Source organism: Cariama cristata, unplaced genomic scaffold, assembly GCF_000690535.1.
Source record: "Cariama cristata isolate BGI_N322 unplaced genomic scaffold, ASM69053v1 scaffold8479, whole genome shotgun sequence".
Taxonomy (NCBI): domain Eukaryota; kingdom Metazoa; phylum Chordata; class Aves; order Cariamiformes; family Cariamidae; genus Cariama; species Cariama cristata.
Window position 1 is genome coordinate 15,492 of NW_009637354.1, and position 14,147 is coordinate 29,638.

Genomic DNA, 14,147 nt, shown 5'->3' on the forward strand with positions numbered 1-14,147 from the left:
CTGGGAGGATATTTAATTAGATTTCACTATGATTTACACAGGTTTAGCTTAAGTTCATTCCTTATTACTTCAGGCTGCTCATTGAGAATCTAAAAAGACATGCTCTTGGCTCGGCTGAGAGAGGCTGAAAGGTGGGCTCTCCCATGGCAATACCCCAGCTTGGGAAGTTGAATGCTGACCCTAGGCAGTGGTAAGTGAAGATGCCATCTGAGGGACAGAAATGTCTGAGCGGACTGGAGGTGTCTCTGGGGAACAGGCCCAAGTAGAAACCTTGGTTCAGCCGTCACATTGCCCTCCCGCCAACTCACCCCCAGGGCAGAGAGCACGGCAGAATTTGGGAGTGGAAAGCTTTGAGACATGAAAACATTGAGCCTCAAAAAGACCAAATAATTACAAGTCCATTTTGTTGTGCTTGAACAAACCAGACCCCATGGAGAGGAATACTAAGCATGACGAGCCTATGCCATAGGTCCCTTTAACGGGATATCCTCTCTCCTCAGACAAGATGATTAGTTAAAGGTTATATAAAAAAACACTTTGAATATACAGAATGATGCTTCCTGTAGGTTTTCCTCCCAAGCTTCCAGCACTTAGTGGTTTAAGGGCATCCTGCACTGTAAGCTACAGCCAGATCGTTATTTTACTAACCTCCCACCCTGTGTGCATACGATTAATCTCTTTTTCAACATGGGTGTATTTTTACACTGTAACATCCTGTGGCAAGTGACTTCCATTTAGTTATGTGTAATGCAGAAAAACCCCAGCCTTCCTTGTCTTCCTTGACTGCTTTAGCTGTAGGTCTCGTATGGTGAGAAATGGTGAATCATTGCTCCTTCTTTGCCTTTCCCACAAGTTTTATGATTTTAGGACTGCTAAAAACATGTGCTAGGAGAATTGCCCAAGACAAGTCTAAAATAGCAAAAACTTGGTAAGAAACAAAGGGAGAAGAGAGAGAAGCAGATTAAAGCAAAAGTAAATATGTATCAACACAGAGTTTTAAAGCTCTGCAAGATGTAAATAGGAGTCAGTATCATTCCTCTTGTTCTAAGAAAATCACTAGCATCTCACATTTCCTGAGTGCATTGCTTTTCTTCTGTCTAATTTGTAGGAGGCAGCATGTCTAAAACAGAGACACTACTTTAAGCTGCTTTATGGCAACTTCCCCACCAGTTTTATTTTCAGGTTGCTTTGATTTCCACCATGACTTTACCTTCAAAGGTACTTCAGAGCATACCCAGCTGATGGTTCGTGTACACATCCCCACAGCCTAGTCAAGAGTCTAGCTCTTGCTTTGACACTTATTTTTCATTTTTATCTTCCTAAATTGAAAGGCATGCATGCACACACCCCGACATACTTCCCATCTAGTGTCCCAGCCTAACAACTGTGCTTTAATGGGCCCAAGGCATTAAACTGAGCCCAACAGCTGTCTGAGCACAGAGCCGTGGCTCACATACATTTTCCATTGTTTTCTTTTAACATTGTACCTCAGCGGAGAAATAAACATAGGCTGATACCCATCTGTCAGACTCATTTTAATAACACATTTAACAGATCTAGCAGCACCTCTGCTTCATTTCCTCCTCTGGCCCTGCAGTAAGGGTGGCTCAGCATGGTCCTGAGGTGAGGTTATCTGCAGAGATAGCCTCAACAGGCTGCCTTCACCTGTGCCAGCCTTGGGACAGGTTCTGCCCACCAAATGTTCTCCAGAAATAACCCACAAGTCCAGTGCTGAAGCCCTTAGACCACACTGCTCATCTCAAACATGGGCATCTTTCTACCCTTCCTGGGTTGTAGCTGACCCTGCTCCAACACATCCCTTCAAAGGGAGCTTCCCACCATGCACAGGAGACATGACACAGCCTGCAAACGAGGGGATGGAGAGATGGAGCCAAGAGAGACCAGCGCGTTGGCCAAGGGCACCACAGATTCCTGGCCCAGCCTCTACAAATGCTCCACTGCATTGGGTCAAGGAGACAGGACACGGCACGTGCTTGGGATAGAACTACAATGGCCATTACTCAGCCTGTCTAAATGAGAAACCAATCATGAAGCGGGAGGAATGAAGCTTCATGGCAGGAGGAAATTAAAGCCTGCTGCTGAAAGGAAACACTTTGAACCAAACACCATGTTTCCCCTCTCAGTTTGACATGTGCTTAACAGGGCATCACTCGGGAGCACAGGAACAAGGTGTAGAAATAGGGACTTCCAGCCCACGTGATCAACGGCCATCTCTTGTCCCTTCTGAAGCACTGAGTCCCCGTGACCCTCAGCAGCCTCAGGGGGCCAGGCTGGGAATGGATCGAGCCCCGGAGGGGCAGGCACCAGCCCGACTTTAGGGCATCCAGATCTGTGACTCCTGCCAGAGCTCTGGGAGACACACAACGCTCACCATTCGCAAGCTGTAAAATCCAGCTCAGCTAACTTGAGGTTCTTTTCAATTTGAGAAAATGCTGCCTTAAGAAAAAGCAAACACTTGTGCAATCAGTATTACCCATCTGACTTCAGTTACTGAGAAGAAACCTTGAGGAATCTCACTTAAGGTATAAATGTGCAATAAGCAGCAGTTTTGGTGTGTGGTGTTGGAGTGACCAATACAAGCTTAACAGTTTATTGCAAACATAAGCCATTAATTTAAGGTAGTAATTTTTAGCAGTTGTAGAGCTAAGGGAGAAACGGTACTTGTGGAGCCAAGAAAAACACAAACAAGGACAGATAGAGTCTCTCTGCATTCCCCGTTGCCACTGCCACCGCAGTGCTGACCTGCTGTGCCCTCTGCCGCACACGGCTCCATCATGGCCCCCTGGCATGAGTTACTACAAGTTGTGAGCTTTTATTTTCAGATATGCTGGTGGTGTTGGGACAACCAGGATTCTCACAAGAGGTGGTTACGCTACAACACTAAACAGTGATCACTTATGTCATGCAGTTTCTCTCTCTGGGATCTTCCTTCCTTCCGTGATTTAGCAACCCCAAAGTGTCACTCAAGGGAAAATTTGACTGGACAGACCTTGAGTCGCTCCATCCCACAGTCCACATCATACATATATATACACACACAACGAAGCAGAAGCCCGAGTAGGAAGACCAACTCTGGGTCAAACCCGCATGCAAGTCACTGCTTTTGTTTGCCTCACATCACACCGCATGGCATACGTGCACTTCTCATCTGCCTGTCAATTTACATTGACATTAAAAGGGAAATCAGATCTTTAGGCTAAATGTGTTACCATTTGTTTTTGAAAGCAAGCAATAGACAGAGCTTGATTTACTCTGTGCCTAACCTAGAGTAAAACCTATTTTCAAGAAAAGAAGCACTTGCTGAGACAAGTATATACTGGTTTTTAGCAGATTTGTCGCTATGCGCTCAGGTCAGCTCCCGTTAAAAGTCTGCAGATGGGGATGAACATTTGTCTGGGCCCGTGGTGGCTGGCTGCAGCAGCGGATGGGCTCAGCAGCAGAGGATGCTCCATGGAGGGGTCTGGCCACAGCATGGCCTCCCTGGCAGAAAGCAATCACTTGCAGGCACCTGGTGTTCAGCCAACGCGATGGGGCAGGTCAGGAGTCACCAGTGGTCCTGAGCAAGGCCAGTCACGCAGCTTTGCTAGAGGAAAGAAAGCCTTCCCTCTCTGTCCTGATATATAGCGCCCTGTGCATCAGCTTAGTTTGTCATTTTAAGAGGTAAAAATGCTGTGGGAGAACTCCCTCAGACAAGTCTGTAACTAGGAAGATTTCACAGGAAGAGAGAGATAAAAAGGGCAATTGAATGAAGAAGAAATCGTATGTGTAAAGTCAAATCCTGCCCAACAGAACACAGGTCAGGAGCATTTGGCAAATATAAGGCGAACAAACATACAATTTTTTCCCAACATAAAAAGAAAAACCCCAACAACCCAGCAGAGCTCTGGCTGGAGCACGGGAGCAGAGTGAGAGGGATGGAAACAGGGACCATGCTGGGGGAAGTGAGTCCCCACGACCCGCTGACTCCCCAGGGCCCTGCAGCAGGTACAGCTGCTCCCCGCGACCCCAAGATGCGACTCACCCGTCGGCAGTGGCCGGCATCCTGCGACACGCAGTTTCTGCAGCACAGTGACCCTTATGGGCAAGCCGGACCCTCGCCACATGGGGCCGAGCGAGGCCTAGGAGCCCACGGGCCATGCCTTTCACCAGGATGACATGATGGGTCAGCAGGTCACAGGCATCTCCCCTCGACAGACGCAGCCATTCCTCTGGGCACTGGTGGAGGTAAGTCCTCGGGATCAGCCATCTGCCTGTGCCACCTCTCAGATGCCTGGCCCTGAGGCCTGGCAGTCTCTCAGGATAAAGCCATCCCCTCGTGCCCCACAGGGCAGCTCTCATCCAGCATGGAAGGAAAGGACCATCCCGGAGAGCACACCCAGCAGTATCCCCTGGTCCTTTGGCAACAAGCACTTTCTGGAGCCAACTTTGGGTTCTGGTCACAACATCGCAGCCTTGCAAAATGCGTGGTTCAGATCTGCGGCTCCCGCAAGCCCCACAGGATGGGCCCAGCTGAAAGGCAGCCCCTCACTGCAGACACCTTCCCGCATTTCCCAAGCTCAGTGGTCTCTGGGCAGCACTCTCAGCCACCCCCACCCTTTCCAAGGCCTCTGCTACCCCTCACAGACAGCACTGCAGCTGCTGCCCTGCACTGCGCCTTTGCCTTTCGCCACCTATGACCCTTCCCCACCTCAGGCCACAGCCCCACACACCACCTTCCCACCCTCTCTGATAAATGCCCAAGCCCCTGCTCCACTCCCACCTCCCCACCAGCAGCCCCCAAACCAAAACCTTGTGCTTTCTTGTCTTTCAGGACCCTTTTGCCATTTTGTGCATGCAGAAGGGAGGTTAATGGTGTGGCAGACCCCTTGGTGCCTTCTTTCTGTTTTTCTTTTTTTGGTTTAATTTATCTCTGGAGGCCAAATAGGCCTTGGCAAGAAAGCAGTCTCACACCATACCACACAGAGGACAACTGAGCAATCAGAAAAGCTAGTCATGAAAGAGGAAGGGCTTCTGAAACTTCACTCGTGGCAGAGCTGCCATTTTACCACAAACATTTATACCATATTTTGACCTGAAAGGAGTCGATATCAAGTCTTACGTGAAAGATTCAGCCATCCGTCCCCTTCCTCACACTCCTGCGTTGGCACGGCACGCACCAGCAGCGCACAGCTATGGCTTTTTTCTCCTACCATCATCCACCAGCTGCCATGTGGCACCATAGAACAAGGGACGTCCCGCAGTGGCACAGCCAGAGACATGATCCTTAGCAGGCTTTACAAGTGCAAGGTCTTCGCAGAAGGTGCAGCAAGAGACCTAACCTACCGTGAAACCTCCAGCACCTGTGACATCTTCAGGAGACCCACCTTGTCTGAAACTGGTCCTGCCCCATCGTACGGCTCTATGTCTAGGGAGTCTCCTGTGCCTGGACTCCAGGCAGGCAGCACATCTTGAAGGAGGGAAGGCAGGATGCAAGTTGGAATACAGGACGTCTGGGAAAGTTAGGACTGTTCCAACAACTCACAGCAAGGGGAGAGGGGTAAAAGGGGAATGATCAGCTGGGGTGAGGGAGCTCAAAAGAAAAAAGGAAAGAAAAAAAAAAAGTAATTCTTGGAGCTGCTGGTGAAACTACTAATTCCTGGCTCAAGTTTGTGAAATTTGCTGTCTGCATTTGTAGCTGTAATATCTTAGGATGATTCTCACACTCTGCTAAGAGTTCCAAAAAAAAATGTTAATAACTGATGAATATAAGCTGAACATAAATATTGTTTAACTTATTAAATTTTCTAGTATATGCTTCCAAAGCCTACATTACCCAACGTATGCTTAATTTGATAAAAACATTAAATACTTTGATTTGGCATTTAATACATCCTTACGTGATGTTATAATATATATCTCTATCATCATGCACAGATAACACAGAAATACACACCTGAAAATGTTTTCTTTCTAGAGAAATAAAAGAAAGTCCTACAAAAAAAAGCCTCACAGTTTTAAATTTAAAGTAAAAATAAATGTAATTAAAAACAGCAGCCACTGAATTATAAGCCGCTAGTGTAAAACCGCACATCATTAATGATGACATGACCCACAGGAACAGATACATGTGGGTCCAACCTTGCAATGCCAAGCTCATACCTGTCTTTAGTCCCTGCACTCCAGGATCTGACTTTCTTTCAGACTTGCCTGAAAATGCTGCTCGCCATGTGCTTAAATATGAACGGCTCCACTGCTGAACAGCTCAGGAACCTGTATTCCTGGGTTTTCAGAGGTTATAAAGATGGCAGTTAGTGCAAATAGTGAGAGGTTGGTTTCCTAATTCCATTTCTTATTTTAAGTATGTCCTTCTCATATGTTTAACATGCAAAAAAATGCACATAAAATAGCCCCAATCCCTGTTTCTCAGAGAAATATCTACCTTCAAAATTCAAAAGATGGAAACAAATCACAAAATCACAGCTGGGTTTATCAAGGTGCCCTCTTCTGGCCTTTAAAAAAAAAAAAAAAAAGTCAGCATGCTGTCACCTGGTTTCTTTGCTTGGAAGAGGCATCAAAATGAGCATCTGTTTGTGCAAATACTTCAGTTTATTTAATAAACCGGCCAGTAAAATACCACCACAGACCGTTCTTGATACCATACAAAACATGTTTAAAAATCCTTCAGTTATGTATGAGTTTACAAAAATAACTTACAACACTATTCTAGAAATCTCAGTAGAAATACATGAACTTGTTACAGCGTAGAAATTCAGACATAAGGAATTCTGCCCAGAGGGCTGGAGAATTTATGCCTTATTCACACCGCACTACTGAACTCCCAAGAACCATTTAATAAAAGTAATCCGAACCTTTCCACTAAAACAGAGGGAAATTAAAAACCCGACCAAAAATACATTCATTTCCATTACAAAGACACATCTTTACCATTTCTTGATAAATATGTACGCAGTTTATCCAACACAGGAGGAATATCCAAGCATTTGTTATTTTCCATTGAAACCTCTGCTTTAAAAGTATTGTTTTCTTAATCAAATATAAAATAAAGCACACATGGAACTAAATACAGCTTTTAGGCCATATCTACATAGAAGATTTTTCACTATTGGTTTTTGGAGGTTGGGTGGGGGGATTGTTTGCTTGTTTGTTTTGGGGGGTGTTGTTTGGTTGGGTTTTTTTTGATTCTACAGGTACAGTAATGTGTGAGAAAGTCTCAATAGTGCTGTGTTCAAAGTGGCCAATTTAGACCTGAAACAGTGCAGTGTATGATAGCTCACCTGGAAAGGAAAAAATTATTCAAATCTAATAAAGTTGCACAGAGCTCTTGGAAGTATAATTCATTCCACATTGGAATTCTGTCAGTTCCAAACCGGATTAATTATAATCACATAAGCAGCAAGACAAAGCTAAGATCACATCTGTGTTATACACATGGTGGTTACTTTCAGGGTTTAAAAAAAAAAAAAGAGTCAATTTTCTGCATAACAAGACCTTAATAAAAAGTATTTTCCTTTCTCACTAAGGAGAATGTTTGCACATAAAAAATCATAACAGAGTCAGTTTGGAAGCCAAGAAATATGTTATTCTAGATGGTACTAAACTTTTTTCCAAGGATACCTTCTTCCTCACGATCAAACATGTCGATACAATTTACCTTCCACAGGCAACTGAGCTGGTAAAATGCATGCTCATGAGGAGACCTTGCAATGGTTGTGTTACAACCTGGTACCACAGGAGAACTATACAATTATCTGAACTTGCGGTAATTTTCTTGAGTTCGGAAGTTCTTTGTTCAGGTAAGAAACTAGAGAGGAATAAAACCAAACCAAAACAGTTGTTTTCCAGCTGTGCTAGCAGTTCTTCCATCACTGCCCACGAGACAATGCAGGCTTTCAGGCTATGACTTCATGAAAGCATTGGTTAAATGCCCTGCTAAGCAACAGCTTGACAGTCAATATTCCCATTGCGTTGCTAATTGCCAGCCAGTCACCGCAAGTGACCAACTCCCACAGTGCTCTTCTCCTTAGGATGATGGAACGCCCTGGTTAAGATCTACACATTTCTGCAGACACCCAAGGATGACTTCTCCCAAAACCTTTCTTTTGAATCGCACAAGTCGGACACTGCGATAAAAGTCAGTCTCTGGCAATAACACGAATGGGGGTCTTTAACCTCAGCATCCAGCCATAAGGGTATTTTCACCAGAACGCTTAGTCACCGACAGGGTGGTGAATATCTTAAGAGAAAGAAAAAAGGAAAACTTTTAGTATAGCTAAAATTAATCTTCTTTTCTGCAAGATCAACTTGGGCATAATGCTCAAAACCACAGCCATTTCTTAAAGTAATAAAATAATAATGAAAAACATACATTTAAAATCCTTGCCACTAAATAGCACACCTGCATACAAATACCCTTTGTTCTCTTCATTTACCTTATGGTCTTCCTTTTATAGTGGAAAAGAAAGAATTAAGGAAGTCACATGGCTTTATACCATCTTTAGCCTTAATTCTCCTAAGTTTTTACAGTGGGAACGAGCTCAACCATAATAAAGTCCAGTCTGTACACCTAATGAATAAGTGTCTTTATGGCTCAAAGATAACTTCTTTGTTGGAAAAGTGAAGTTAACTCAAGACTACGGCATTTGGAGGGAACATAAATTTTGCCTCTGTACCTTTCTAGATATTACAGAAATGTGGGACCGATTGCTGATGTAGGTATTATGTCTGGGATCTGTATCCTCTGGACAATAGCTAAGAAACACTTACTAAATCTAGTTTGAAAAAGTCCAATCTTTACTGCTTTCAAGTCACATTAAAGAAAACAACATACTCAAGAATAATTACTGTAAAATTAAAAGGTATCAAAATAAAAGAAGAAAAATTCTACAAAAACTTGTTTAACATTGTTTAACATTGTTTAACATAACTTTACAATGCAAATAATTGCATAGTTTTGCATAGATACAATACAGAAAGGAAAAAAGGAAATCAAATCCACTTCTACCTAAATGGTTCAAAGGTGCAATAATTAGCTATCATCAAAGCCAACTCTCAGGAAGAATAAACTTAGCACAGAATAAAGTACATACACATCTCAGTTATGCAAATAACACTGAAGTATCTAAAGATAATGGGGATCTGAAAGCCCTACAATTCTCTAAGTAGAAGCTTTGCTGCATTAAGACTGCTAGGAGCTCTTCAGAGAACAACATCAATAAATGATATACCTCTTCTGCTTTCTCTAAGCATGTAAAGCATTACGCACAAATCAGGAAGACAAATGCACGTCTAATATATATGGCAGAAGAATAGCAATATATTTTAACTATAGTGCATGGCTTGAGACAGGGTTTCTAACTCTTCAGTTCTGATCCACAGACTGACAACATATGGGAATCTTCACTTATTATTATTTCACTTTGAAAGACAAAGATTAAAGCACAAAATTTATCTGCTTTCTTCTTGGCCCGACTGCAAGCTCTGGGTGTGCTCTAGCCAGTTCCAATGGCTGTGGGGATGACACAACTGCCTCACTCCAGTAAGCCAGCTGGAGTAATTTGGTAATTATTGGAAACTTGAGGTTTTGGACAGAATTTGTTAGCTATTCCAATGAAGACAAAACCTTAGATGCAATGGCTGGAAAGCCGTTATTAGCTAATTCAAAGAATCATTCCAGCTTTCAGAAGACACTTTCCCTTCATCACAGATGCTCAATTATACACGCCTGTATTTCAAGCAGTGCAGTGCAGTCTAGGCTGAGAGGTAATTCTCTGTAAGGCTGAGGTCCTACCAACTCTGTGCTCGCAGTGGTTTGTACTTTGCCTTGCAAGAAATCCCATTCAGAACTCGTGTTTTCTGCAGGATAAAATGCCGTTCAAATAAGAGAAGTGAAATCCGGCTCTAATTTGTAAGCAGCGAGAAATGGGACCCTCAGTCTTACGGTCTTCTTCAAGTTGAGTAATACCATGTTTCACAGGAGACTCTTTGAGCAATGAATTAGTACTAATGGCAGTGAAGATGTCAGCATTTGACCTTGCAACACTGTCCCTTACCTGCTCAGATCAGATTTCATTTTCCTTAGCTTTTACATGGATCTAAGGTAAAAATAATGCTATTATCCATCATTCTATTCATGCAGATATGCACAGGCCTCACAAATTCCAAACCATTTTTAAGTATTTTTTTAATCAAAGAGTACGATCTCGCACTTCAATTTTTGTTTACTGCTCAAGAGATTAAATTAAGTAACAGACATTAAAAAAAAAAATCTTTTGAAGATTGGCACTAAAAATGATCGCTGTTCCCTGAAGCTTTTAAAAAGTGTATTTCTCCTGAGCCAATTTCTTCCTCCCCCACTCAAACAAATATGATTATCTGAAATTACCTCCCTAAATTATGTCTAATCATCATTCTGTTCAGTTTCAATTTTAGCAGCTCAGATGTCCAGAATAAATTATGACTATTATCCTCTCTTCACACTGCATATGCTAATATCCCACTTGGGTTCACAGGTTTGAATGCCTCCCTCAGAGTTCCCCCTCCACAGGGGCCCTGGTAAGATAAGGACCTGCTAGCCCTCTTCAAGGGCTTCCAAGAACGACATTAGATGATACGACAGGAAAAAACAAACAGAATCTGTATTGCGGATGCTTTGAAGATGATTCAGATCGGTAGTAGTCCATTCCATGAATGTAGTTCGTATTATATTGCTTATACTGTATCACTTTGGAAACAGAAAAATAGAGAAGCAGACTTCACTCCTGCAGACCAGCATCCTAGTGCACTCTTTTAACCCTTTGCAGTTAGCACAAGCAGGTAAAAACAGAGATTCTGTACAAAGACCTACAAAGGTCATAAAAAGTTCGCAGGGATCCTCAGCTAATACAAACCAGTCCTAATGCTACTAAAAAAAACAATGGAGCATCTCTGATTTACACCTGGGAGGAGCTGTTTCCACCCTGCTAGAGAAAATTAAGCTCTTCAGTAAAAAGGAATGGCAAGACAAACACAAGAAGAAATATTTGTGTGGCCTCATGTACTTCACTTCAAAAGTGAAGGCCTACAGAGTAAAGGAGAGATCTTTAGAAGGACAGAATTTAAAATTGTCTTGTAGATGGTGCCCTTCCACAGCACCAGTTTATAAGCCTATTTGAGAACACATACCTAAAAAAAATTAGCTTTGACAACCACTTCAGCAGAAATAGTATTTGAAGCCTTCATAAATGGATCTTTGAGTGGGAGGAAAATTCTATGCTTCCCAATAGAAAGAGCACTGGATTAGGGGAGACTATAAACACTTCACAAATGAACAAACTAAAAAAATATATCTCAGGTTAAACCTAAATATTAGATTTCTAAGTATTAAAACCAGATAACTTTCTGTCCTTCCCTCTCCCCTACTTCCCCCCAAATTTGGACCTCTTTAATAGAGCTCTGTTATTCAGATTTCCAACACCTTACCCCAGAATGCTACGAAAGTTAGGCTATCAGGTGACTTCATATACAAACCTCTGCACAGACGGGATGAATTCCTATGGTGCTGTTCAGCTGTTCTTTTGTCATCCCACATTTAATAGCAGCTGCAAACCCTTGGGTGACTTCTCCAGCATTTGGACCAAGGACGTGGAAACCAACGACTCTCTCCTAAATACGAAAGATAACCAAATGAAAGCACAGTCGTGTGTTCAGTTCTCTTTAGACAACGTGTAAGGTTTTCTTACTCACAGTATATAATTTAATCAACTCACAAAACATACCACAAAAAGTTAATGTAACCACACAAATATGAACTATCATTAGCACCAACAGATGGGAGATAGTCGGTATAATTTTGTTTTCTCTCTGAAAAGGCAAAGATTCAATTAAGAACTCAATAATCAGCTTCCTTACAAAGTTTTGTCCAGGAGTCCTCCGTTTACATCTACGGAATGCAAATTAAACACACACCATAGTCTATGCTTGATTATTCTGTGTTCAAATTGCAAACATATTTAAATTTTATTCAGGCAAGCTAGTCCACTCATTCCAACAGACTGCTTGCCTAAGTAAAGACGAGCACATTGCACAAAGGTTTACAACATCAGGGCCTATGCTACATGGCTACATGGTGCATACCTATTGAAGAACTTTCAGTTTGATTGTTGCTTACAGGAAAGGGCCACAAGCTAAAGTTCTGGCTAACCAGATGTGGCAAGAAGTGCACTATAACTAAACGGATGACTACTCTTGTTGCAGTGCTCGCTGTCATTGGGAGATAATATACCTAGAGACCAGCAAAACAAACTGAAAGACATCCAGTGATTACAAGGAAGATACTACTACTTCACACTTCTCATATCTATACTATCGTTCAATTGCAAAACATGTCAAACTGCACATATATCCTCAGCAAATGCTCAACAGAACAAGTTGTACTGGCTTGACCTGCTTTTCTTAAAGAAGAGCTTGCTTCTCTAAGAAAAGCAAGTCTCCTTTAGCAAATGCCAACTGCTGTGGGCTTTAGTGGTTTTCAGGGCATTAATCAGATTTTGCTAAGCATAGATGGGAGCCCAGTTGGGTATCAAAAGTTATCTGCTCCTCCCGCTAAATATCACATATAAAGGGAGTGTGGATACTCAGTACACTGGAAGGTTATTTTTCTTTCAGTAAGCCTGAGGACTGAGATTTACCACAGGGTTTATTTAAATAAGAAGAGCTATAATTAGGTAATAACTAAAATGGAATTATCCTTATTTTCCTTTAAAAATATGGACATACGTAAAAATAAAACCATAGTAATAAAACCAAGGTAACTACAATTTTAAATAGTTACTGAACTATTTTTCATCCAGGATAACTTTCAACTACCCCCCCCAGATGTTTAAACACGTTCCACATTTTCAGGACAACAAATGGAAACAAATTAATGAAACACTTTAAATGACCATTAAGCCTTTTCATTTTCTTAAGTAACTTTGGATTAGGAACGTAACCACGGGTTCTAAACTGGCTTCCACACTAGTGCAAACTCCTCCAGAAAGAGGAGACAGGCAAAACCAAAAGTTTGCAAATTTTACAAAATAGTGACATGATGCTTAGAAAGACTGCAGGAAGATAAATCTGTATCTAATGATGAAAGAAAACTAGTAAAACAGATTAAAAACATTTTAGGCCTGATAACTCTATGCCACTATCTTAACAGGAATACATTTTAACAGCATATTATTCTTCATAATAATTCATATTATTAAAATCAACTAAATTTTTATTAAGCAGATGATGATCAGAGAGGGGCATACCAATTCTTTTAATCAATTAGTAATTTTGCTTGTGCTTCAGCAGGTACTGTACATTTCCATCGCGAGGAAATTTTACCCTAGTTCGAGGATAATCCTGGCATTATCACTCTAAATAAGATTTGTGCAGGCAAGATACATTAATCCTGTTAGATCGAGCTCAAGAGTTTTATAGATACACGTGGATTTGCAGAGGTTACAAGTTGTTATCATTTCTGAGCGACCTCAATTTCAGAGAGAGGAATCTTCCAGAAAACAATGTCTCAGTTTGGGGAGCAGAGAATAAGATAAACTGATAAAACTTCTAACTATTTTTACATGCATTGATTTGCTCACTTTTCAAAGTTAATGAGCAGCCTTAGAGATCTCTACTTCTTATTTTATATATATGGAAGAAGTACAATATATCAATAGCAACAGCAGAATTTTCTATTTTACTAAGGTCATTTTTGTATAAACAAAAGTATTGTATCACTATAAATATTTATTACATTTCAAAGGTATAAAAATTTAAATTAAGTTTAATTTGTTAAAAACAACCTATTTACAGCTGTGGTATCAACTGTTCCTATGAAGAACATACATATGCTGTTTTCCCTGGAAGGAAAGACACACTTACATTATCTTGAATATGGCAAATTATCTTCGCATAGCATTTGTTGTTATCTCTGGACGGCACAGTCCATTCCAGTGGCCAGAAATGACTATGGTACACCTGGAAATACAACACAGGTTAAAGAAAAATAGTTGTGTAATTTCAGAGCAGAGAGCACGATCTTCCAAAAACTGCCAGATTATCTTAAATAATGAGTCAGGCACATAGCATTTGGAATATCTGAAATCAGAGTGAGACTC

The 14,147-nt window shown here is 41.6% G+C and overlaps 1 protein-coding gene across 2 annotated transcripts in view; it reads right to left on the bottom strand.

Moving 5' to 3' along the window:
* Positions 1–7,872: 7,872 nt before the first annotated feature.
* LOC104167898 (thioredoxin reductase 1, cytoplasmic) overlaps positions 7,873–14,147 on the bottom strand; it is a 26,836-nt gene continuing 20,561 nt past the window's right edge. For both annotated transcript variants that reach the window (XM_009708295.1, XM_009708296.1), the window contains 3 exons: positions 13,912–14,007; positions 11,527–11,661; positions 7,873–8,254 (listed from right to left, as the gene is read on the bottom strand). In XM_009708295.1, coding sequence (XP_009706597.1) covers positions 8,192–8,254; positions 11,527–11,661; positions 13,912–14,007 — 294 coding nt within the window. In that variant the 3' untranslated portion in view covers positions 7,873–8,191. The remainder of the gene's footprint in view (positions 8,255–11,526; positions 11,662–13,911; positions 14,008–14,147) is intronic.